General features: G+C 36.1%; 1 protein-coding gene across 11 annotated transcripts in view; it reads right to left on the reverse strand.

Annotated features, from left to right (window-relative positions):
• The window catches only part of FRY (FRY microtubule binding protein), a 235,655-nt gene that overhangs the window by 10,678 nt on the left and 198,109 nt on the right, over positions 1–26,868 (reverse strand). For 9 of the 11 annotated variants that reach the window (XM_035324770.1, XM_035324776.1, XM_035324727.1 and 6 more), the window contains 13 exons: positions 25,908–26,048; positions 25,011–25,190; positions 23,679–23,840; positions 22,805–22,879; positions 21,638–21,808; positions 19,593–19,601; positions 15,710–15,910; positions 15,019–15,180; positions 11,231–11,394; positions 9,816–10,005; positions 3,372–3,521; positions 2,410–2,508; positions 1,854–1,937 (listed from right to left, as the gene is read on the reverse strand). In XM_035324770.1, coding sequence (XP_035180661.1) covers positions 1,854–1,937; positions 2,410–2,508; positions 3,372–3,521; positions 9,816–10,005; positions 11,231–11,394; positions 15,019–15,180; positions 15,710–15,910; positions 19,593–19,601; positions 21,638–21,808; positions 22,805–22,879; positions 23,679–23,840; positions 25,011–25,190; positions 25,908–26,048 — 1,788 coding nt within the window. The remainder of the gene's footprint in view (positions 1–1,853; positions 1,938–2,409; positions 2,509–3,371; positions 3,522–9,815; positions 10,006–11,230; positions 11,395–15,018; positions 15,181–15,709; positions 15,911–19,592; positions 19,602–21,637; positions 21,809–22,804; positions 22,880–23,678; positions 23,841–25,010; positions 25,191–25,907; positions 26,049–26,868) is intronic. The other 2 variants (XM_035324719.1, XM_035324762.1) reach the window with 1 other exon arrangement.

A 26,868-nucleotide genomic window follows, 5' to 3' on the forward strand; every position in this document is an offset into this window, starting at 1 on the left:
TTTCAGGCCTTAGCCTAACCATAAGTGTAACAGTTTAGGCAGGTTCCCTCACAGTTACCACTGTAAGGCACATTTTTGTCCTACAATTGCTAGATTCTTTGGTCTTCCAGGCTGAGGGAGAAGAGGAGAGGAAAGGTGTGAAAACAAGTATTTGCCAGTCTAGGAATCACTTTTCCTTTTCCCTTTCTAATGACATTTCCCCAGTTTCCCTGGACTCTCCCTCCCATTACTCTTTCGTTGAGTAAACAGAATGGATTATTATGTATGAGTTCCACAGTTCCCCTGGAAAGAGCTGTTTCAATTGACAGCTGAACGAGAAGGAGAGGAAAATAAATATGCCTGTTATCAAAGACCTACTATTCCATCAACTTCCAAGGAACAATGCACTTTGGTCTGAAAGAACATTGCTGGGGATAGATCAGGGATTCCTGTAGGAGTGAGAAACTAGTTTTCTTCAGTCTGCTTGATAAAGTAAGAATGCAGATCCTTGTTTCACATTTAATTCTGAAACAAAGAACATCTAATTTCAAAAAGATAATAAAACACAAATGGAGCATATTTATTAACTTTTAGAGGCCTTTAGGCCATTTATATATTAGCTCAGTTCATAGTTTATTCCTTCTCCTCAGCTTTCTCTTTGCTCTATTTTTTCAAAACACAAGTTAAATAGCCTGGGTTCTAAGCCCTTCTTTCTTAGATTTAAGAACAGCTCACTCGTAACCTCCCTGTACACCACAACAATGGGACAGTATCTCATTTAAATGCATTGGAAGAGGTGTGTAACTTTTGCTGTTGCCAGTGCCAGATGCAGGAAGATTAAACAGTTTTCCCAACACCTGTGATTATAGCCAGAGGATTTATTAACAAATCAGATTTGCTAATAGGGTCAAGGAAGCCAAAAAGCAGGGGTGGCAAGGATATGGGATTATTGAGAAGGCACAAAACAAAATGAAGAAAAAACAAACCCCCAAACACAAGTGAGAGCAAACACAAGAAGACACACACGTAGAGACGGGAAAGAGAACTTAAGATAAAAACAGAAGAAAGTAAAATGAACTGGGGGAGAAGACAAGCAAACCAAAACGAACATGACCATAAAAGAAGGTCTTTCAAAAAAGAAAAAAAAGATACAACAGGCAAGTTCTGAAATGTCACTATTATCTTTTGTAAGATAAAATACATGGAAAGAGGAGATGTAACTTTTTCCTACATGTTGTTGTTGCTTCCTGATTTTGGCTAACTCCCTAGCCTTCTCTCTTTCCAATCCTTCATTCTTTTTCCTCCAAGAAGAAAAAAAAATTCCCACAAAACAGTTCCTAACTTATTCTATGCCATTAAGATACCAGCTGTTTCCTATACTTAGTATATTAAATCACAGGGATGCCAGCTGATGGTGATAATCTCTGAAAAGATTGATTTCTTAACTGGAATCAATATACTAAATACATGTGCTTATGGATATATAAATAATTTCACTGGCCATTTTACAGTCAGTATTTCATAACTGAGAATCTAAGTGGGTTTCAACTAGACAGGTCTTGCTGTTTAGCAGATCAAGTCTGTAACATCTGTAGATAAAATGGGCATAATGTGGAAGCACAATACATCAGGAATGATTTTCAGAGACACTGTGTGTGGGAAATTGAGTTTTCATGCAATACCTTTCTAAAAGGGACCACACACACAACTCAGGCAGGGTTAGCTCTGAATACCTTTGAGTCCTGAGTGTGAAAATGGGATTATACCCAAGCCCAGCAGAGAGATGAGGAGGAAGTTGTGGGTCTTGTGGGTCTAAGAACGGGCTATATAGCACATGACTTAAGAGGAGCAAAATACTCCTCCTCACTCATTACCTTCTCTTCTGAGTCCCCTGGCTGGCAGGTAATAACTCCATCTCGTGAGCCCCCAGCAAATGTTGCTTTGCAGTTTGCAAGCCACTGTTTTCAAAAAAAGAATGAAAGAAGATATGTATAAGGCCTATAGCTTGATTTGCAGAAAGGTAAACAGTATTTTTTTTTCACAGCATGGAATGTAAACAAAATTTGATTATTGTAATTTTTATTCACACAATTTGCTTTGACTCTAATTAAAATTAAAAGGATGTATTTTTGGTTTTTATTAGTATTTGAATTGCATAAAACAAGAAAACAAATTAATTAATTGTTAAATAGGAGAAAGGAAAGCCCAAGAGTATTAAAGATACCAATGTTTCTAAAATGCAGAGGTACAATATATATATATATATATTTAATTCTGGTTCATATGTTCAGGAAAAAACATTTAATGAATCTAGTATCTGAAACATTTACTGAATGTTAATTTAAGTAGATTTGACATTATCTTCAGTCTCCTGACACAGTACAAGTATACACGCATACAAAAACAAGAACATGGCAGAATCTAGCATACCGAGAGTGTTGCTTCTTTCCTGTTGTTGTATGTGTCCAGGTATTCTTGCAGTTCTAGGACACTGAACTTCAGCTTTTCAAGAAGGCCACAAGAGAGAAGCTGGAGAAATGAAATCAAAAAGGCTAGTAAATGTCACTGTAAAAGTTTAAAAATACTGACAGAATAGAAAATATATCAGAGAAAATATTTTGCAAAATAATACTTAGATTTACAGATATTTACACTGGAAACTGCTTGATTTTATATTTATGCCAAAAAGAATACTATACCAAGAGCCCAATAGAAACAGGTGCACCTATAATAATTTGCACATGAAATCATTTTCTGTGTTTAACAACTTGGCAAAAGACTTCCCTAAAATAAATACTGCTCAAAGCTTAATTAGTTAATCTCCATAGCTCTCTAATGGTGTGAGTTGCAGCTCTTCATGGTCACAACTGCGGGCCAAAAGCAGACCCAAGATTAGACTTTAGAAGTTCCTACCTCAATGCTCCTCTGTGAGGCCACACGGTCATTAAGCTTTTGGACAAACATGGGCCAGAATGAAACAATAAGAAGGGCCACCTCATTTCCTAATATATAAATATATATATATATATATATATATTATCATCCAGCTCACATCACAGTTGACTTAAATGAAGCCACTAAACATATTTTCATCTTCCATGCTGAAGTATGTAAAAAATAGCTTCTCCTTTTTTGTTTGTAGAGCAGACACTTGTTTTATACAACTTTTTGGCAGGCAGGCTCAACACATCCTATTGCTCATCTGTCAATACTTACCTAATGAAATAATATGAAAAATTAGTGGAAATTTGATTAAGAATAAGACATAAAAATTAGAGACGGGAGGTGGGCACCTTCTTGATGTATCTGTTCAGGAGTTGCCCTGATGTAAAACTGTCAGTGAAATATCACACTGCCATGCAGTACGTGCCTTTTGAAAGGAATATACTCACTGTTTCTGCATCTACAAACAGGGTAGGACATTCCGAGCATGTTGTTAACATCTGAGAAGACCTCACAAACTTGGAGCCTATTCCTCGCAGGTTGTCTCCCAGGTAGCTAGCTGCATCACAGGTTAGGAAGCAGAATCTTTTCTGAATATTCTGTAAAGCAAAATACAGCTTATCACATTTATTACTCAAGTACAAGCTACTTTCCTTTCTAAGGAAAATGGCATGCCTTTTTTTTTTTTTTTTAATAATTATTGTGTGTGTCTTGCACAGTAACATGCAAGAGAGACCATTTCCTTCTGGAGAACTGAATGCTTGCTCACGGTTACTGAGCAATAATTATTATGACACTGTAAAGCTGGGCAGCTGTGAAACTAGTTACATAGTCAGTAATGATCTGCTGCTGAAGTGTATTCTTGTAAAGCTGATTCAACGTTTATAAAGCTTTTTATCCACACGCATTTTTTTTCTTGGCTGTACAGAGTTAACAGAGTTGATCAGCACATTAATTTTTCTGCCCATTCCGGGCATTGTTTTGTTAGTACACCATGTCAAGTGGCTAATCAGACAATATAATGGACATCCGAATGCCAAACAGCAGCACGAAACGGAAAAAAAAAAAAAAAACAAACAAAAAAAAACACCCAACAGAAAAGAACTTTTGCTTTCCCCTGTGAGAAAAACCTTATTAGCAAAACTTTTCTTCTGTTTGGGTGGACTCCAGAAATACTACATTGCATCCGGGAATTATTCTTGTCAGATTTTTTTTTTTTTAAATATATATTTTGAGTTTTAATACAGTCTGGTCTTCCAGAAACATTCTTTTCAGTGGCTAATACATAAAGTGAGTAGTAAATAAAAATAATAGTTTTGCAGGAACTGAAATAATTGTATTGATAAATACAGAGCAGGCTTCACTGCCAAAACATATCTCACTAAGGTCAACTGCCCAGCTGGTGGGAATAACACAAACATGTTGTTTAGAATAAAAGTATGAAACATTTTTATATGATTCATCCCACATAACTATAGGCATTTCTCTGAGGAACGTAAGTTAGGACCTGTATTACCGTAAGCATTCCTTACTGGAAAGGAGTGCTTCCTGAACAACAATTTGGATGACAAACATATAAATGGCCTTTACTACACCTGTTCTGGGGTCTTTGAAGTACTTAAAATCAGGTGAGCTCAGTTCAGATTTTATGGATAACAGATGATGTAGGTAGGAGTGGAAGGTTTTTTTTTTTTTTTTAAAAAAAAGCTAGAATCACATTGTAATGGTGTATTGGCATACACCAGAACTATTTTATAAAATGGTTAAAGAGAAACTTTCTCTACAGCACAATTTCACCATTGCTTATCTGTGAAATTCTCTCTAAACTGAGCTGGCTCTGTTCATAGCCAAGATCACATAGACTGGCATGACAGTTGTACGGTATGTTTCTACCATCTTGCTTCAACACAGAAACAAAGCCCTACCAATGTCAATTAGCACGTAGTTCAGATTCTCTGCTGCAATGAGTCTGTAGCTGACACAAGGGGCTCTTACTAATTACCACCAAAAGAGGTAAATAATTACTTCTATGAGCAACTAGCAGAATCATCTAACTCATAGGGCTTGGTGACAGTTGCATATTTACTACTTGGATATCTTCTGACAAGAAAGACTAGGTTCAACTCAGTAAAACTTTTCTGATAACTCTTCTGTGAAAGGAAGGAGATCTAGATTTGATCCTAACCAACAGAGAAGAGGTAGCTGAGAATGTAAAAATGGAAGCAAATTAAAAAAGGTGGATCATGGGATAAAAACCTAGAGAGATTGATTGGAAGAGAGATCTGGAAAACATCTAGTCCAGCCTTCACATTGAAGTGGGACTGGTGCCAACACCACTAGATCAGGTCAGCCATGGTTTTGTCTAGATGAGATGCGAAAACTCCAAGGTCTGAGTTTCCACAGCCCCACTGGGTAACCTTTTTAAGCGCTGCAGGCCATGCCTGGGGAGTTGTAACTGAGTTTATTATGATTCTGAGACAATGATGAAGAGAGATCACAGAAGAAATACAGCTGACTGGAGTGTATTCAGAATTTGAAGGAAGGAGCCCATGAGAAACAACTTCATGGGGAAAAGGAGATAAGAAGTGGACATTTCTTTAGTGAAAAAGAGGGCAGAAGTACATTCTGTACCACTTAAAGAGAAAATACATTAAGACATCTGTCTAAAGCACAAAGACTTCACTCAGGGAAATACTCATGCAAAGAACAGAATATAAAACTATGTTCAATTACTAACTTGGGCACCAAAATTAGGATGACACTGTTGGCACAATAATCAGAGAGGTATATGCCAAACAAACTAGAGAGAATGACAAGAAAATATTCTAGAGACAATTAAGGGAAAGGCTAAGGACTCACAATGGAGAGGAATAGCTGCTAACAGATGTTACTGAAAATGCCTTCTTTTGCCTTACTGCTCCCAGAAAGGACATCTGTGTACAGCTAAAACAGGTAACATCAATGCAACTCAATAAAAACTCAGGTCAGAATTGATATTTTTACATCATTGCAGATTAGGGAAATTCATGCTATGATAATTGTAATACTGGCTAAAGAAATCTACAAGCCATAACAATTATATTTGAGAACTCATAGAATACAGGGTGTTGTAAAAAAAATTAAGGAAAGTGTTTATCTCAAAAAGCAAAAGGAATTAAGCGGTAAGTTCAGGGAAATGTGGGAACATATAAGAGATAAATAATAGACAGTATATATTTGTTTAGAGCAAATCATATTTTAACATCCATGAAAGGCTTAAATATTCTATGAGGAGACGCAATTGATACGTTATATATTAATTCATTTACTATCTTAGAAGTGAAGTAGAAAAACTTGGTTTAGGGGTAACTAGGTATGCAAAACCATAAAAGTTAATTATCATGATCTCATTGTTCAATTTTAAAGATAAATTGAGCAGGATTACACTGGGATCTGTCTCAGGCCTGACCAAGTGGTTAATGAAAATACTGAACATGAAGTATGCTTATTAAATGCACAGATGTTTAGGATGCAGTGCCTGCAAGCTCTTTGGGAACCAGGGTTGTATTTCAGAGGGATCTTGATAGACTGGAGAAATGGTGCAGGGAAAAGAAAGAAGTACAAGTTTTTACACCTAGAAACAAACAGTCAAGAGAGCACATTCAGGATAGAGAGTAACCAGAAAGAAAAAAAAAAAAGTCTGTAGAAAAAGATCTGCATACTGGATTGGATTAAAATTCAAAAATGAATTAACTCTATCCTACTGTAAAGTAGTTATCAGAGAGAAGTTTTTACATAGAAATAACTTCTACATAACATCTAATCCAATTCTAGTCAGTGCTAATAAGAACTTAGGCTGAAGTAAAGAACATGCTCTTGCTTTTCAAGGAATACACAGACTAACTGAAAAGAGCCTGTAGCAACAGCTAGAAGTTTCAAAAATGTGGCTTACGGTGAAGGTTGGAAGAACTGAAATTAAATAAGAGAAAGTTTGGATAGGTAAAGTCATGATAATGGTCTACAAACTACAAAGAAGAGGAGTATCACTATGGATAGAGCAAGCAGTCAGGGATATAAAACACAGAAGTTTTGAAGTGATTAGGAGTCAGGACTAAGTATGTGACTACTTTGCCTAGGAATGTTTTGAAGTTTCATCTTAGCCTAGAAGTTAGGAACAATTTAGAGAAAAAAGTTAAGACCAAAATGAACGTTGTAGTCTGGGCAAGATAAGGACCATGAACTCATTAGGTTCCTTCTTGCACTCATAGATGAGTTTAAACAATTTTAGTTTATTTTAAGAACATAACTTCCTCAAAACATTTGAGTCATAGCTTCATCAACACCTGATCAGTCTAGTGTTTACTATTCAGTAAACATATTCTTCCTGTACTGCATTCCTTTTCAGATATTAATGGAAGCAGCAATCAATCCACTGTTAAAAATACAGACTTAAACACTATCCTAAAGTATTACAACTTGAAATAGCTAGGGACTATTTATTGGTATCTAGGTATTGTACTTCACTAAATAAATTTGTTTTGCAAATACATGGACTATCAGTTCTATGCCAAGGTATCTCAGTCTGGTCCTTTTGGGTGCAGATTACAGTGATTGAAATCTTCCAAGCAAGGCCTGAAAGCAGCATATTTTAAGAAATGGGACTGTCGGGAGTAATAATGCCAACCATTACCGTATTATCTATGTTACACATTAACTATGTGTATGTATATGCCTGAATATAGTCGCTGTGTTTACTGTGAACGTAAATAACAACAAAACATTCCCCCAATTTTTTTCTCGTTAACCTGATGCTGCCTCTTCTGGGAAGAGGATTTTTAGAAACAAAAAGGCTCAACTGTGGAAACTACTTGCTGGCTCTCAAATGTACTTGCCTTGGAATTGGAAGGCCTTCTGGAAGACATTTGATTTGACAGAATACAAAGAGGCAGCTTAGAGCAGACAGTTGTAAGGATTATCTAGAGATCTCTGAGATGTGACCAGTTTACAGGAAAAGTACTTCAGTAATTTCAGGAATTTTAAACAAGTTTAGCGTGTTGTGGGCAAACATCCAGGATACCATCAACTTGAGGCAGACCAAAATGTAGGTGCCCTGGAAAATGCACTTCCTTCACTTCACCAGCTATTTAGTTGACAGGCTATTCCAAACAAGGATGTTGTTTCACAGTTAAATATTTTGGCAGTACTTTGCCTTGTGAGCCTAGCAGATATTGGGCTTGTTTCTCAAACTTCCTGTTCATGAGGGTCAAAAATCTTTTAAGTTATTGGATGAGTAGCAAAGTTTATCACTGCAAACACAATACAATTCCAGAGAAGCTGAGATCTTACGAAAAAAAAATAAAATGGAAAAAAACCAGAGCTATTTTTATAAACAAAAAATACATCTGTAGCTCCATCTAGAAAACCCTATTTTCTTAATACTATTAACACCATTAACACCTTTAAATTTTCTTTACTGTTTTTCATGTTACAGTGTCACTGAAAAATCTTGAGAGCAATATTTAATCTTTCTTATCCATTTATTATCTGAAAAAAAATAGTAGGCTATCTTTCAAGAACAGGAGAAGCACAACAGCAAGTGCACAGTGTGTATGTCAGGATTTGGATTTAAATAGGCACTTCACAGGTAATATTTAGGTCTTGCATTATGTGGGTGGTATTGTTTTTTTTTTTTTCTTTTCAGAAGTACATGACACCATTTCCATTTCACCTCTTCAAGGAGAACATAAAGAAAAAATAACTCCCAGAACACTTGAACAGGGCCACTAATCTCTAGGACTGATGTAATGGCAAAAAAAAGTCAAAATACAAAATACACATCATGAAGAAACACATGATTAATTTTCAAAGTTGACCTGTCATGCACTCAAGTCAATGCTGGGAGTTTTTTTTTTTTTTCAAATAGTCGTTTATCAGACAGTGTTCAAAAGAATGTCTATCTTTAGGTACCCATATTTAAAGCTTCAGTGTTTAAAAGAGGATGCAGCGTACAGCTAGAGAAGACATGTAATTAACTGCAGAGGAAATAGGATAGAAAAGACAGTCCTAAGGCATGGTGCTTCTTTCGTGTTAGACCAGTCTTAAATATACCAAAAGATCTTGAGATTGTATGTTTATTAGCAGGGTCCCTCTTTGCTAATAAAAAAAAAATGCATACTCCCAGACCACAGGTAATTTAAGTCTGCATGAAGTTACCTAACTGTTGTGGTGTACTGTTGTGCTGTAGAATGGGATACATGCTGCAGCTGCCTCATATAAAGCAGGAAAAACAATAAAAATGCTTTAAAACTAATTACATGCAAATCCAGACAGTGATTTCGTAGAACAGCTTGTACATTTAATGTCTTTTTTTCTTATCTTCTTGCATGATTCTTATCTTTGTATGCATGCAGTTTTAGAAAGGAAAAATGCATTTCTAGTCTTTAGACACATTCTCTGGAATTTATTTTATATGACGGCAGTGGGATATTTCTATTCAAATTATTAGCTACAAAATATTTAATAATGTTGACATTTACATTGGGCATGGTCAAATTTCAACAGGTTAAGATTAAGTAACACATTAACAGTAGTTTCAGATGAAAAGGCTATTTCCTCTCTCTTACAGTTACTGTTTCAGACTACTTCTAAAGTACAGAAGAAAATACTCTGAAGTAGATCTGTGCTTTGTAATGTTATCTTCAAACCTGCAACTATGAGATACATATTATTTTTATGACAAAACTAGTCCTAGAGGACAGTTCTGCATGATAGTCTGGTATAATAATTCTGTAACATGCAAAATTAAAATGGTAATACCACTGTTAGTTCATTACTAGCACCACTATCAAGAGCCATCCTAATAGCCATGCACAATCTAAACATTTTGATGTTATCTCTTAAATTTATTTTCTCACCTTAAACAGGGAAGAGAACACATGAAATGTATAAACTGCACAGGAACCATCAGAATCGCACATGAGCTGGTTGATATGACTACGCCAGGCTTCTTCTGCATCGTCACATGCTGCTGGCTGAAATGCAGCAAGGATGGCAGAAAAAAATGGCGAGGGTGGAGGGGAGGCATTTCGATCAACATCTCCAAAACTGGAAGAGAAAAGAAAATAAACTGTGATGAAAGGAAAATAACAAGGTGGTGTCAGATAAAACACACTATAGTAGATAGAAGTAATCACAGGCCCAATTACAGCATCTTTCTAAAGATACTCATCAACTTTCAAGTTGCTTCTGAAAATTGGCATGATGTTGGCCACAATGAGAAAACCTCCAAATGAGAATTCTTATCTTCAGGCCATCATTTTCTATATTTCCCCATCCTGGGATACTTGAATTGCTTTATCATACAGTGGTTTGGAGGAAGAAGGCTAAAACTTCACAGGATGATAGAAGCCAGGATAAAAAAGACACCTCTTCTGGGAAAACTTGGTTATAATAATAGATAGCAAAAAGTATATTTTGAAAAAAAAATACCTCAGCCTGTGCAAACATTATACGTTTTGACATATTTGGTTTATCTCCCTCCCCCTGCTAATATAATGGATGGGAGAAGATCTGTCTCTTCTCCCCATTCTTAAGACTTCTCATCAGTCTGCCATAGTCAATAAAATAGGTTGACTCCAATTTATAAAGAGTACTAAGCTACTTGCTCCTGTGTATCAGCCTTTGAGGTGGAGAAATACTTCGTATGGCTCCCAAGAACAGGAGCTGTGATTCTGAAATGTGGCACAAAGAAAGAGAGAGAAAGCCTCTTCATGCATCCTTACTACTTTACTCTTCATAAACAGATGTTGACTGCAATGTAACTCAGCAAAATCTGAAGGAGTTGCACGTGGCAAGGAAAAATCTTGATGCTTTGCTGCAACGTTTACTGGGGTCCTGCCATGATCATCTGGAGGCTTCAACAGTACACAGATGGGATTTTTGACAGTACTTTGACCTCCTAATGACCCACAAGCAATCAGAACGATGAATGCACAGTTGATCTGTTGAACAGTCAACTAAGCAGCATTTATGTTACTGCAAAACTTTAAAAATCATTTTTTAAAAATTGGAATATTTATGTATTTAATGACTAACTGCCTAGATGTATGCACCATTCATATCTTGTTTTCCCTACACAGAGAATCTTATTCTTTTTGGAGTTGCACAATAAACTTGCTGATAATTTTGACACTGTCTTCACACTCTAAACTCATAAGAGCTTTACATCTTCAGTGCCCAGAAGAGCCATTCCATGATATAACTAACACCTTGCTACTACTTTGTTGTACAATGTAAAAGGATTTTTACATATAGTAGCATATACACGTACCTGGCAAGAGCAAATTGTTCCAGTCTGTCAACTTTCTCTTCAGTCTCTGTCATATCCAGACTAAGGCTATCACTGCATTCAAACGCTCCAGGGAGTTCATTTGTAGACCCTGAAAGGTCATCCTCATGGACTGCTATATCTTGCTCTTCATGTACAGCTTCAACCTAGGGGAGTGAATGATGATGTCTTAGAAAACAGCAAATTAATAAGTTAATACCACTAATACCTAGAAAGCACTTAATGAAAAAGAAACATAAAACAATACTTGACAGAACATCAAATTGCACAGATATAAAGCCCTATACTATAAAAGACACAAATCAAGTTACACTCCAGTAAAACTACTATATTCGTTTGATGTCTTGGACCAATGTTGGTTTTAAAGTATTTCTTCAGCTCAATTTGTCTAGCAAAGAATTTTAGATTTCAATATGTTTGGCATCATAGCAGGGAAGTATTTTTTTTCAGGAAAAACAATAGGGTTCTTGTTACTGCCAGGCTGTCCTCACCATTTACCACTTTGCAGGGTCCAAGAGTGGATTAACGTCTCTCAAAACATATTGAAAACAATCACTGCCTGGAAGACTATAAGCATGTTTAGAATTGAGAGTTATTCTTAGCATGTCATATTTACATAGTAACTGCCATTCAAGAGGAACCCAGGTCATGAAAAGGATTATACTTCTATCACTTCCTTCCCCCCCCCCCCTTTTTTTTTTCAGTCCATTAGCATCTAAAGCTAATGGACACCTCTGATTGCCTCTCGATTTCTTCTTGAAATCTTTCCAATTTGTCTTGCATTTTTAGTCTGAACAAATTTTGTTTTAGTTTTAACCTTTTGCCATTTGCCTGCACCATCCACAGCATTTCTGCAAAGCAGTTCCTGTTGGAATGACTGCAATGTGAAGTACATGAACTCTTTATTTTTTCTTTTTCTCTGTTTGAGGTGTCTCATGAAGAGTATGCTTGTGCACAGATGTATATGTGCATGTACATGTGTGTGTTGGGAGCTGGTAGGGAGGTAAGTTTATGGCAAGTTGAATTTGAAGTGAAAAGAGGCCCTCTGCAGGTTACCAGACCTGCTTGAATCCTACAGATAATTTGTGGGGATTTGAATTTCTGAAAATTAAACAAGATAAGAAATTAAGTAAGAGAAAGGTGGTTGATTTTTTTCTTTAATAAGCAAAAGTGATAAGAATATTTCTGAGTCCAAGAAGGATGAAATGAATCACAGCACAAACTGTTTTGAAAAGAGAAATAAAAGCTAAAAGGCTGGATTACGAGAATAGGAGTCAGAGCAACTGTCAAGAAGCATAAATGTTTCAATATATTTGAAACATTATGCTTTGTCGAGAAGAAGTTAGTATTAACCACTTTCAAATATGAAATGCTACTACTGAACTATTGGTTTGTTTATGGCAATGTTTGTATAAAGAAAATGCATTTTGATGGGATAAAGCACAAAGAAATATGAAACAAACACCTCCCATCCACTGGAGTCCAATACGATGTTCAAAAAAGAAAAAAGTGGACTCTAAAGATTCACGTAGGAATGGAATTCACGTGTAGGATTAGAAATAGAAATAGATGAGTTTTGATAACTTGAAAAATATATAAGACAACATTATCTGAGTCTTTGCACCCACATCGTATTTATAAGGGATCAGAAGACAATGATAATGACAATAATCTTAAATTATTGTTGTCACTATGTTTAATAGAAAATAAGTTAAATTAACTACTCGTAATTAATGATAACATCTGGATTTTGGCACTGAGCCATTTGAGAAGGCCTATTTAATTTGTCTGTTGCTCTCATTCACAGCATCTATTTAAAAGAAGAGGTGATATTTTTGTTTCTGATTCTGATGCAACAACTAAACCTTTTTGTATTGCACTAAAGAAGTAACAAACATTTTCTTCTGCATTGCTGATATACCATTAGCACTCTGGAAATAAAAACTCAGACATAAAGAGAAACAAGAAGGGGCTCAGATTTTGTGTTATCAGATTAAGTAAAAATCACTTAGGTGCAAGTTTCAAATTTTCTGACTAAAAATTGGGTGGCTTCTTCCTTAAGATAAATACCAAACCAAGCATTTTAACTTTATTTATACTTACTACAGTTTGTTTTGAGTAAAAGCACAGAAGTAGGCATACTAAAAAAAGATATCGTTGAGGTAAAAAACTCTAAGAAGGCACTCTGTATAAAGTTTTTCAATTCAAGTATCTTTCTAACATTGGCAAATCCCTGTCAGCTTGGGTTATGTATTTCACCAACACTGAACCTGTCTCAGGACTAGCTGAATTTGCCTGTCAACCTCTGTGCTTTTTCATTAAGAAGAAGAAACCACTGTGCTTTTTCATTATTTACTTATTTTCTGTTTCCAAAGCTTTTTCACTTTTTGCTGCACACTGGTGCACTGGATATTGGGGCATTAAAGACATTTTCATAGGAAAGACCCAGGTCTACATGAAACTTGTGAACTCTGATTTGCAATTCTTAATGTGCGGCATCAACAGCTACTACAACTGAATGTACAAGATTAGCCACAGTCACCACCTGCAAACGTATCTGTTCTGACTACAGCTTCCTGAACTGAAATTCTGACAACTTCTGCTTATAGACAAGTTATTGTGTAAAAACTACCAATAGCCGTTCTGACAAATGATAATCAGTTTATATTTCCCACAACCATTATTTTAAGAAGTTTCCCTCCTCCCTGGTCCTTAAGCACATTTCCCTCCTTCTGTCCTTTCTTCCTCTTAGGGAAGTTTTAGCACAAGTAGTCCAATACCAAGCACAATTCCAACCTCCTTTTCTACAACCTGTCATCTAGAATTCTCGTTTCTGTAACTTCAGTAACATGTGGTGTACCAATTATTTGCGTGGCTGCATTTGGAAAGGACCAAAAGCAAGAACAGAAATGAAAGCCGATGAATACACAAGATAACTATTTTCCTCCCCTGTTCTATTCTCTTACGTTGCTCTTCTGCATAAGAAAACCAATCCAGACATGACAGAGAAAGCTTTATTGTTAAGGCAGAAGTGTCATAAAGCCACAGTAAAAAAAAAAAAATTAAATTATATTTCTGGAAAGAAAGTGTTCACCTAATCTCCCCAAACCAGAAGTATTATCAAACACAAAATTAAAGAAACTACCCTCGTTCTGACAACCGTTTACCAACCTTACATTGTGTTCGTCTTCTGATGCATTTGTCTGAAATAAACTGTGATGAACATGGTTGTTTTATCCTTGTAAATCTTGCTGCCTCCTTCCACCCAAGATAGCTTAATATTGTGGTCATGAATTTAAAATTTCTGAGTGTCTGCCAAAAGGCAAGAACTGCATCCAGTGCACACAGCTGTACAATAGGTTCCCACATACAAAAAAATCTCTGTGAATACATGCATACACCCACCCTATGAGTTGGCATATTGTTCTGTTAAATCAGCATGAAGAACAAAAAAGTATTCCTTTAGAGTTGTAACTCATACCCAGTTCGTGAATTTGTATTCAAATGAGCTAGTAGCATCTTGGTGCATATACAGTGCAATGTCCTCAAGAAACAATAAAAACTTTAAATAAAAAAAGCATAAGTAGAACAGAAAGGGTACGAATGTTCAGGAGCATATGAATATACTGTATCATGCCATTATATACAGGAAGTCAGAATATGCTTGCTTTCACAGATCAAACCTTTCATGAAAGTCTAAGTAAAATAAACTTGTCAAAATGTTACATGAAATTCATTGTAGTTGGAAAAGAAAGTAAACATTTATTCACCTTGGATCCTTCAGACACTTGGAGATTATTCATATCAGGCAGAGACCCATCAAAGCTAGATGTTCCTATATTAAAATGATGAGGGTCTGCTGAAGTTGTGTCACATGATGTGGAAAGTGAGTCAATGTGGTTTGCATCCTCAGATGGGGAAAGAGTTATAATCTGTGCAAAATACATCAACAGAACAAAAGAACTGAGTACACAGCTACCCTACCAAACACTGCTTTTAGGAACATGCAAAGCAAGCATTATATTAAAGGGCATTGATGGTGACTTTATTAGTTTGTACATGTAGACACTGTATAACCATTCCAATATTTTTATCACAGAAATTGTATGCAAACCTCCCAGAAATTAACAATGAAAACCTGACCCTATTTACAAAATGGAAGTCTTGTTCTATTCCTTTAAGCATTCAATATATCAGAGAGATTTACTACTTGCCACTTACCCTTTTTTTCCACAAATTGTATATCTAATCAGATATAATGCTTCCTGTGTTTTGAGTTTTGCATTAAAATTCTTGCATACATTTTCAAATAAGGGAAAAGCAAACAGCAAGAAAAAACCGCATTGAGTGCCATCCCCCACTGTCAGCTGATTAGATTGCACCTGGACAAGAGGAAACTAAAAGCCCAGCTTATTTAAAAACACAGCCCAATCTATTGTTAAATGCAGGTTTGCAACTCACTAGGTCTGAGTTCTCCAAGATTTGGCTGGTGGTCAGGTCCTCCTCCTCTGATGACTCATCCGAGTCCTCACGGTTCATTTTGTTCAGGCTGGGCGTGCTCCCCGAGAGCTGGCTCTCCTCCAGCAGCTGCATGTCACACTTGTCCAGGCTATCCAGAGACCGTCTCCGAACTCCCCAGTTGAAGTTGTCCATGCTCTCACCCTGAAATTGGACGTAGGGTCAGCTTCCTTGATTTGGAGCTCATCGTATACAAGGAATTAATCATTAGATCAAAGTTAGGTCAGGAAATTTTTTTTTAATGTAAAAATATAATACAAATTTGATATAGACATTATTTTGTTAAGCCATAATGTAACAGGAGCGTTTAAAATTGTCCAGCGCTTCACCTGCAGGTAAGAGCAGAAGCATGGAAATGACAGTTAAATGAAGAGTCGCTCTTTTCAGTATTAGATGTGTTTCATGCATTTGCCGATTTAAGAATTCGTTTTTTTTAAGTCCATGTATACTCACATCTCCATACCAGTAGAGCAAGGACAGGCAAAAGAGACATTTGGAAGCAATTTTAAGGTGTTTTGCCCATGATGTTTAAAAATATTAGGAGCATGGGTCATAGCAATGTTTCAACTGTGAAACTTACATTCAAGATTTTTAATTCTTTCTTTATGTACATTACCATAGCGATGAGTTGAGGTAGATTTGAATGCACCCTTCATTTAGCACACAAAATGTAATAGCTGAAGCAGCACTCCTTTTAACTTTTATTCAAGCCTATGTGGCTTCTTCTTGTAATTTGAACTTAGCTGAGTTACTTGAAACTATACTTTGAGAAGTATAGTACCAAATAAGATTTCACTTTTTAAGTGAAAAAAATCACGTTTTTCATTTTCAGTCAAATGAACCAACCTTGTTAACTTTCAATTTGGATTTTCACATACATTTGCATAAAGCTGAGTACATTAAGCAAATTGCATAACTTTGTTAGGCTGGTGAACTGATACAAAGATCACTTAATTTCTTTCATGTATAAAGGTGACAAATAGTTTTCCACCGCTTTTCCATTTGTGTATTTATATTTTCAGCAGACTGTACTTGGTATCACTAGCTACCCTAATTCTCTTGCTCCCTTAGTCAAGTCTGGCCAGGTTCCTCTCTAGCAATGCAAGAGCATCTGCAACTGCTCCTGCTATGGACCATGGAGCCCGAATGAGCCTTACAAAGCAATGGAAGGTCTACCCAGAAGCATCCAGCAGAGCTTTGAGCCCTTTCTCTAAGTGAAAACCCTCAACATTACATCAACACGGGAAGGAAATTGATAGAGCAAAGAAACATTTCTTAAAGTTCAAAGATGACTTCCTAAAACAAGACTGTAAGAAGCAACATTCTTAAACAAGCAAAGCAACTGCTCAAAATTCAAGTTGGCAGTCATCTTTTAAATGTGAGACAGCTGGATTTGAGAAAAACATAGTTCTGCCTAAAAAATCATAAATATTAGCAAATCACTGATTATAGAAGAAGTTTCTATTGGGCTCAACAGATTAGAATTATGTGCAATCATAGAGAAAAAGTCTCAGTTCAGTAAGGTAGTTCAGCAGATTTCTAATTTTAAACACTTGAGTAATCCCTATTCAAGACAGACATTTACTGAGTGGGTGCCTCAAACTGCTTGATGTGCAATTAATTCAATAGCAGTCTTACCTCCTAAACAATCAAACAATTTGCACAAATAGATCATGTTTTGCACCATTGCCCTTTAATGCAATGGATTTTGGAAAACGATTGGAGACAGTTCATTTTTATGACACTGCTCACCTTTCATGAACAACTATTAGGAAAAAAGAAAGATGTATTTTTAGGGGAAAAAAAAAAAGCCAGGAATGCAAGAACTGTAATCCACAAGAACATGTGGAATTAAGGAAGACACTATATTTACGAACAAATAATTTTTTTTTTTTTTTCATCCTTGGTCTGGGATCATGTAGTAGTTTTATGCAGGAAAGGATGAGAAAACATTTAAGACTTAAGAAATCAGTCTCAAAAAAGTGATCGTGCAGTTTCCAACTGCTTATTTTAATGAATTCTAAGGCAATCCATCCTCCCCCATGAAGGCTGGAGGATACGTGCAGCAATGGGACATCCTCCACAACAATGTCAGTTACTGAACTAAAAAATAACAAAAAAGTAAGCAAGCAAGCAAAGATGACCATTATGACCAAGCAAAGATGACCATTATGACCACGATCCTCATGGTTCCTAGGGCAGCTATCAGTGAATTTTGCAGCCTGTGTCTATGGGCTTATTTCTTGTAGTTTTCTTCTGCAACGTGTTAAAGAAGGAAGCCAGCAAGAAGAAGAGAAATGAAAAGCGACACTTCTAGGGCATGCTATTAGAAGGGGGAAGTGAATTAAAAGTGAGAGAGAAGGGTGAGAGATGAAATAACCCACAGTATTTGGGTTAGCATAACCTTTCTACAGGGACACCCAGAATCATACTGCATTTAAACAAGAGGTCAACACAAACAGCGAGGTGGAGTTGGTCTGAAGCAATATTTCCTTCACAATGAACAAGCAGGAGGGAAGATGTATTTGAGAGGCTGCTCATTTTATCTACAGTAGGAGCAAAGATGTCACCTATCTGAAAAGCCACCAGGAACAAACATCAATTCCAGAGACAAGAGTCACTTATAAATGTGCCTTGCAGCTATTACATACGACTTTCCACAATCACTGCCCTCTGGTAAAGGCGCAGACTGGCCATCACAGCTGCTTTAAACATTACCACAATGCAGGGGAAAGGGAGGCACAGAAAGGTCAGAAAAAAGGGAGTGACCCAATATGGGAGACAGCAGCGTATTGCCTTCATAAAGCTGGTGAGAACCACACTTCTTTCAGACAAGTTTTTACCTTACCGTATTGACACAGTATGCAAAGTTACTGGAGTCACAAAAACATTGTAGGGTGTAGGCAAACGTAGTGTGGAACTAAATAGTACCATAGCACTTCCATATGTTTCTGTCTTTTAGAGCACAGGCATTTTGAGACAAAGACATTTCTGGATTTTGTTGTTGTTTGTTTGTTTTTTTCATAGTAACTAATATACACAAACATATATACCAAATACTGTTGTTAATATATGTATTTTTAAATCACTTCTACTTCTTGTGTGCCATTGCAGTACCCTCTATACATGGATAAACTGCAAGTTTAGTTCCCAAACTCACAGACACTGATGTGCCTTTTCAGATTTCTCCATAGGGTAAATGATTCCGGAAAGGGTGGTGGGAGAATATAGCTGAATTAAATTAAGCTGTATGAATTAATTTATTCAATTCATTTAAGGCTTTAAATTAATCCAATTCATTTAAGGCACTTTAGTCAAAACAACAACTAAACTTTCTGAAGAGGTCTTAGGTATCAGCTTTAGCAAGATGCTAAGAGGAGCCAATGGACTACAACTGAAAAGCTGGGAATTATGTATTATTTGTCCATAGGAACAAATGGCATAAACTTTACTATGTTTTAAACAATTAAGTTCTTTTGTTTTTACACAGTTTTTATGCACAGACATGAAACAGCCCAATTTTGAAATGTTGATACTAGAACTAAGATATTTCAAAGTTTGTCAAGACCACTGAAAATGTCAAAACCAAACACAATAATGAATCAGGATGTCATTTAAAACTTATTTTTTGAAAAAGAACTAAAAAATATTTCTAATACAAGACAGAAATATGAAGCACTTTCAGAAGTCCAAGCACACAACTATCCCCCCACCCACACGCTGAAGAGGGGGAGGACAACAAAAAACTATGAGGTTATTTTATAATACAAGTTTGCAAGAAGGCATAACGTATACTAGCACATCTGAGTTCAAGTAGCATTCTTACCTGAAGTTCCTGGGTAGCAGATATAACAGATAGAAAAACAAATAGAAAGAATCTATGTAAAATTACTGCATTAAAGACATCATAGACAAACATTTGCCTATAGTTATAACTAATGTTATTACAAAAACTTCAACTCCTCAGCCTTTTAAGTTTGAAAATGTTCATTACTCATCTTCACATCTCTATGAAGTTTCAAAAAAGTATATTTTTTGATCTGGGGATGATACAAACATCACTGACCTGCTTAAATAATATAGTTTTTTTTTTTTTTTTTTTTTGTCTATTTGTGTTCTTGCTAGTTTAAGTTTTCCAACATTGTTTTACACATGGTTATGAATATATCAAATTCAGACTTGATCTCAATTGAGTCATTACAGATAGAGCTTCTTCTTCCAGGTTTGAATTTGGCTGAAGGATCTATTTCACTAAAATAGTAGTGAATCAGGTAGGACAAGACCTTGAAATGCAAGGTTTCAGATCCATGGCTATTTCAGAACTGTATTATGTAAAACATGATATTGTTAGTTTTACTTCATATAAAACTTGAGCAGTTTAGTATCTCTTTCACAGCCAGCTTAAGACAATCAATATATTGATTAATTCGGGCCTCAGTCTTGAAGTTATCCTCAAATCTTTGTAGGATCACAGTCCATGAAGGTGAACTCTTTTGGATAGGAATTGTTCTGCACAATTATATGTAATACGTATATGCTTTTAACTGCTAAAGAGAAAGAAGAAATTCCTAAATATCACTCACTGGACAAACAATTATTCTATAATTAGTCCCAATTCCTTTTAATATTTTGAAAGTATTTAAGACAGAAACAATTGCAGCCAGTACATCTCTTTGACAAAGCAACCTGGCATTAATGTTCTGTTATTTGTCGTTGTTTGCAAAACAAAGCTCCTTCATAATGTATTTTCAGCCACTGACGTCACCTGCTTTTTTATTTTATTTTGAACAAAGCAATGGACAACTGTGAGCCTAAATAACTGAACTTTGTCTGGAGATTCCTGACTTGGAGAATAAGGGCTCTGTGACGATCTCCTTCCATTCGTTCATCCTTTCTCTTCATTGGAGAAAAAAACTTCAGTTTAGATGTACTTGAGTTCACAGGTAAGTGATCAGTTTACCTTAAATATTACTACTGTAATTCTACTAAGGGGAAAAACTGATTATTTCTTCCTGTACATGTGTTATGATCAGGGTTAAGAGCGATGCCTGGGAGAATTCACTTTTAAAACTTAGCCCAGTTTATGATAAGAGTATTGATTAAACTGACAGATTTGATGAGCATTTGCACTCATCAAGAGAGCTAACAATTTCTGAACATTTAAATAGCAACAAAATTGTTAAGACTTGTTTGGCACCCAAACAGAAAGAAGTGCTCCAAATTTGAAACAAAAAAAAGTTAAAGAGTGCAGCCCCCCAAATTTTAGCATTTCTTCAACTTTTCCCTTCATCAGTTTCAGTTAAAGATGAGCTGAGCTGTCAAGACTTGATCTGGGCCCCCAGGGTTCTGCTCCTGCATGAAATCATGAAATCACTGATACCTAAGTAGAGAAGTTACCTCTCTCCAAGCATTAGTGATTTCATCAGCATTTGTAAGACTAACAACAGCCTGAAGGCCTGAATTCATATTTTGGAGGTTACTCACAAACCAACAGATTTGGAACAAATTACATTTTTTTTAAAAAAAATCTGCAAATATATTTTTATTAATAATTCAGATATTTAAAAACTGTATTTAAAGTAAATTCACTTGAGAGTGAAGTCACTTAAAAGGTATTAGAACAGAGGCTTTATCTTCCAGTAACAGTTTTGCAGTGTTTCCTAAAGTTGATTCAGAAAGGAAGGGTGTGGTAGCCTGTTACTGTTATGCTACTGAAGTAAACGTTAAGTGAACTTTATAAATAATCTCAACTCAAAGTAAAGTTTATAGTTAAACAGTTAGTTTTATGTTATAAGAAGAGTACAGTCTGTAGTACAAAAGAATATTAAACTGTTTTAATAAAAGAGCTGTTTCAGAGAAAATATACTGTACCTCCCCATCTTCCAGTTCAACATCTAGGAAGTCAAAGTCCCTAAAGACTCTGAATTGTTGTTCACTGTTTGAATCATCCATGTTCTCTTGCTCCCTTGCTCCGTCTTCTGAGGACACCAAGCTTGTCTGGTGCTCAATCAGATCCAAGTCACCACAGGAAGAAAAAATCACCTACAATTCAAAGGATGTCTCTTGTAACAAACTGTTCTCTCTGGTTGTTTCTTCCTAAAAGCTGTAATTGGTTATTCGGAAGACTGTATTTCCAGTACACACCTAATTCCTCCACTGAGTATTTTTAGAACACTCTTTATTATTTATGTTGGACAGGTGCCTTCAGATTAAACTTGTACAAAGAAACAACTTCATACTGCAGGAACGTGTCCAAGAATGTTACAGCTACCTCCTAATGGCTGCAGATGGATGTTGCCTGGATGTTTGTATACATTTACAAGAACAAAATTCAGAGGATTTTGCAAAGCAAATACTGTCAAAGGGATGAGATAAGTTCATCAAAAAGCTTCTAGTTAAAAACGACGTTCAAAAATATGTCACAATTAGAAAACACAACATGCTATAATTTTTCCTTTCTTACTAAAAATAATTATATGTGCAATTTAGTTGTGAAGATGCAGTGGCCTCCATCTTGCGCCATAATACAAATGTTATATAAGTAATATTCAAAATAATTCAGAAGTTTTCATTTCTCTGTAGAGAATATTTAATAATTATTTCTAGAACTTCCTACTTTGGATGATCTATTGCCTATTTCCTAGCACCAGACAATATTAATTTTTAAAGAGTACGGTTACAACTAGTATCAAATAGAAAAATCAGATTCCACCTCAGTTTTAATTCTGTACTCTATAAAGGCTTTAGACTGGTAATACCACAGATTACTCTCTACCCACTGAGCTGTCATACATAAAGCCTGTAACATCACATCTGACACAGAAAAAAAGCATGTAGCTCTGTAAGTAAATAATCTTTATGTGGGAGAGCCATTTACCCACTTATGGTGAGAAATGCAACATAGACCAGAGTAAATCAGAATGACTGTAATGGGATATTAAATTACACAAATCGGGTCAACAACACTGGGAAATAGAGTTTACGTTTAAAGTTTTGGGCACAATGAAATACAGAAAGGGCCAATACAAGGCTACTTACTGAAGGGTTTTTACTCAGCCCAACTTCCTGACCACACAGAGAAAGGACATGTACCAGCTTTTCCTTTGTCCTTTTCTAGAAGATAAGATGTTTCTCAAGTTAGCATTTTTTTTTAAAGCACTCATTCTCCTGGTGGCTACCAACATACATTACAATTTTTAATTAGAAGGAACCAGCCAAAGAATTAGTTATTCAATGCTCACAGGGTTGTTTTCAGAGCAACTGAGCATACAAGGAAAAATAAAAATAGCTGTTAATTATTTTGGTGCTCATTATTTTAAAATTAGCCTATTAATTCTATTGAGCATAATAAGAAAACATTAGAACCTGTGGATTACTTCAAAAGGACAGATCAGAACCTTAAAATTAAGCACATACATAATTATGTTTTGCAGAATTGGAGGCTGAGTCACTCCTATATAATCTGCTACGTATATATAAAAAAGAAGAAAATAAATACAGTTATTCTTCATGGTTTTATTTTAACTGGCAGCTAATGAAAAAATCAAGGATGTAATCAAACATTGTTTTTAGGATAACTGTTCCAAGGAGTTCTTTTTATCTATTTCCCAAGAAAACAACAGTTAAAAAATTGCACTTGCTATCTGCTCTCCTTGTTAACACCTGGACTCACCTGTTAGTTTTAGCTAAATGTGACACTGAGGTCTTAGATGCATTTACTACAGTTTAAAGAAGACTGTATTAGAAAACAAACACAGCAGTCCATTTCTGAGTCTAAGAGAAAGATAATTCAGCACACACAATCAGATGCTTGTGCTGCCAGTCCACAGCCGGTCTGGAGCCCAGTGTATGGTAATTCAATTGCTCCAGGTGCAACTTGTAAATAAATTGTGTGCTACTTTAAAGAGTTTACCTGAGAGTACTGTGGTCTCTTCCAGCTCACAGGAACAAGGACATTGGAGTTAGATCCTGATGAGGTTGAAGAAGTGCTTCGGGTGACAGCCATTGCCCTAGGTTTACCATCTCGTCCAGAAGAACTTTGCAGCTCATCATATCGCCTCCCAATAATTGGAGTCTTAAATAGAGAGTAATTATTTATTAACACAATGCTCCTGGGTGAACTTACAATGCGGCCTGCTACTTAAGTTGCAGGAAAAGATTACTATGAAGATCACAAGCATAGGAGAAATAAGGGGTTCACAAATTTCACATCAGTTTATATGTATGTTATTTTCCACTGTGAAATCACAGTGGCTATTACCATACCTAGTAGTGAGTGATTCTGTTTCCTAATAGCTAACATTCAAAACAACTGACAAAATAGTTCATAACATAGGAAGCAGCCAAAACCACACACAACCCCAACAACAAAACCAGAAAGCTTATGAAATTTATTTCAAATCCAGATTTCTTGCCCCTCTGTTCCCCCATTTTTTTCCCCCACGTTTCTACATAGAATCACGGAGGTCGGGAAAGACTTGTACAATCACCTGGTCCAACTGTCCCCCTACCACCAATATCACCCACTACACCATTTCCCTAAGTCACCCACTAAACCATTTCCCTAAGCACCACGTCCAACCTTTCCTTAAACACCTCCAGGGACTGTGACTCCACCATACATTAAACAACAAGAAGAAGGCCTTTGAAACAATAGTACAAGATGCCTTTTTATGTTCTTATTTCCTTTTAACCCAAAGTCTCACTATTATCTCTATAAATTCCATAATGCTGTGAGCAATCATGCAAGTACATAACTATAAACAGAGTGAATTGCCCATTAAAGTCAACAGGACCAGTTCTATACAGTTAAAAGGTGTATAGGATTTGCAGGATAAACACTGCTGTAAAAGAGTTCAGTCAGAAGCCAGGCAGTACTGCCTTAAGGGACAGCAAATGTTGGCGTCCAAGTATAAAATGCTTGGGGGAGATATATTATACACATAGTGTATTTACATATTACATTTGGTGTAACTGCAACATAGCTTTTCTACCAGGGACTTTTAAACACAACTAAAAATTCCTTCAAAAAAATAAAATAATCCAATGCAAATATGGAAAAAACCCTCCAGTGACTAAAAATATCACTATGTATGTCAGCGTGCACTGAGAATTTAAGAGATTTTTCATTTTATAGCTTTCCTTTCTTTCACAAGTTTTCTACTTTCTTAAGAAGCTACAACACATTTTAGGAATTAACAAGTGACAGAAGTAAGGTCTTAAGTAGCAGAATTAGAAATAGTACCTCTGAAATATCAAAATGAAACTCTAAAGTCTTCCCTGGTAGCTCCTTGGAAGCACTGTTCCACACTCGATGTATTTCCATTTTTGAAAGATCACTGTGTTGATATGATGGTAAGACTAAACTGGCAGAACGAGAAACTACCAACTTCAGGATATTCAAAGCTTCTCTCCAGTGAATGCTCTAGAAATAGGTATATTTAATCAGCAAATTAAAGATTTACACATTCAAAATCATTTACACTTTACAGACATTTTTTTGATACATAATAAAAATATGGATTTGGAACAATACTATTCTTTCTCTCTCTTGGCCAGTGACGAGGTATATATACTTCCAGAATAATTTCAACAGGAGAGACCAAACCCCTTGCCTCAGGTTAGGGGATTAGCCTGCAAAGCAGGAGAGCTGCCAATTTGGCAGATGAAGAATTTAAAATTTCCCACCTGAACGCTTTGATCATTGGGAATATGGGGGCCATTTCAGATTCCCCACCTGTTTAACTGAAAAACTCACTTGACACAGGCACTTTATAGCTGTGAATTCCTAGTAGAGATGTGTTTTTACCACTTACCAAGAGTTTGGTGCAGAAGTCTCTGAAAGTAAATGCTTATACTCACCTCTGAAGGTAAGTGCCTCATGCTAATAATTAAAAAGTGGTCTGCCTGCTATTAAGCTTGCTTCCTGAATCAGTATAGCCACAGCCTAAACCTTCCTACAGAGTGAACACAGCTGAGCGCCTTATCTGGAGACACAGAGCCTATTAGGCATTAGGATGTTTATAAATTTGATATCTCAGTGGATAGTCTCAGTCCTCCCTGCTAACCTTGTCCTAAATTCTTAGAAAGAAAACAACTTATTAAATATTAAATTTTAATATAAAGAAGATATGGTATTTACCTGTACATATTTTTCAATAGTTTTTAGCACTTCCACATTAAACTGTTTCACAGGGATAGCTGACAGGTCCATGTAACTGAGAAGACTGTAGATCATCTGCAGGAGGGACTGCTGCATGCTGGGAAGGCCCTTTTCTAGCAGCTGTTAAAAAGAAATGTGGATACAATGAAATTTTGAGGCATTTCCCCTTAAGGAAAAAGCTACTAGTCTTATGAATACCATTTGTATGATGTATCTCTCTTCACCCACTGATTTTGCAATAGCATTTTATAATCATTTTACAAGCAACAATGATAAAAGTGTGAAATGAAAGTAGAGCTTTAAACTGGGAGCCAAATGCCAGTCTGTTTTGATAATGAAACATACATTTTATATATGCTTGCCCTAACTTATCCAGAAAACAGATTCAGCAGTTAAGTAAACCAGCAGGTAAGACTTACACTGTGACTGGGAAACCACACCCAATAAAAACAGGGGAGTATCTTTTTATTTCTATCTTTGCTGAAAGTCATGGAAAAAAAAAAAAAAAAGAAAACAAGTGAAGAAACAGAACTGCTACTATTCAGCCATCAATATATATTCATCCAAATATAGTTCACTGCCAGTGCTCACTGGCTGTAACTGCCAAACATTTTCTGTTAAGGAGGAGATGGAGTCCCTGGGTTCTCTTACTGTAGATGCTAATACAAGGAATGGCTTGATCTAAATCCCGGAATTTTGGAACACCTGAATGTATATCCTGGACTACTGCAATGTGCCTTGGAAATGCAACTGTGCTCTAACAGATACATGACAGTAATTCAGGAGGCATACAGACAGACATGCTATATTTGCACGTGTGTGAATTAACTGAAAACTTCCTGGAAGGTGTGAATTAACTGAAAACTTCCTGGAAGGTAGCAAATTCTTTCATAGGTGACAGGTACTGCCCCTCCCCACACGTTTCAGAGGCAGTCAAATG

This window comes from Oxyura jamaicensis, chromosome 1, assembly GCF_011077185.1.
Source record: "Oxyura jamaicensis isolate SHBP4307 breed ruddy duck chromosome 1, BPBGC_Ojam_1.0, whole genome shotgun sequence".
Classification (NCBI taxonomy): Eukaryota; Metazoa; Chordata; class Aves; order Anseriformes; family Anatidae; genus Oxyura; species Oxyura jamaicensis.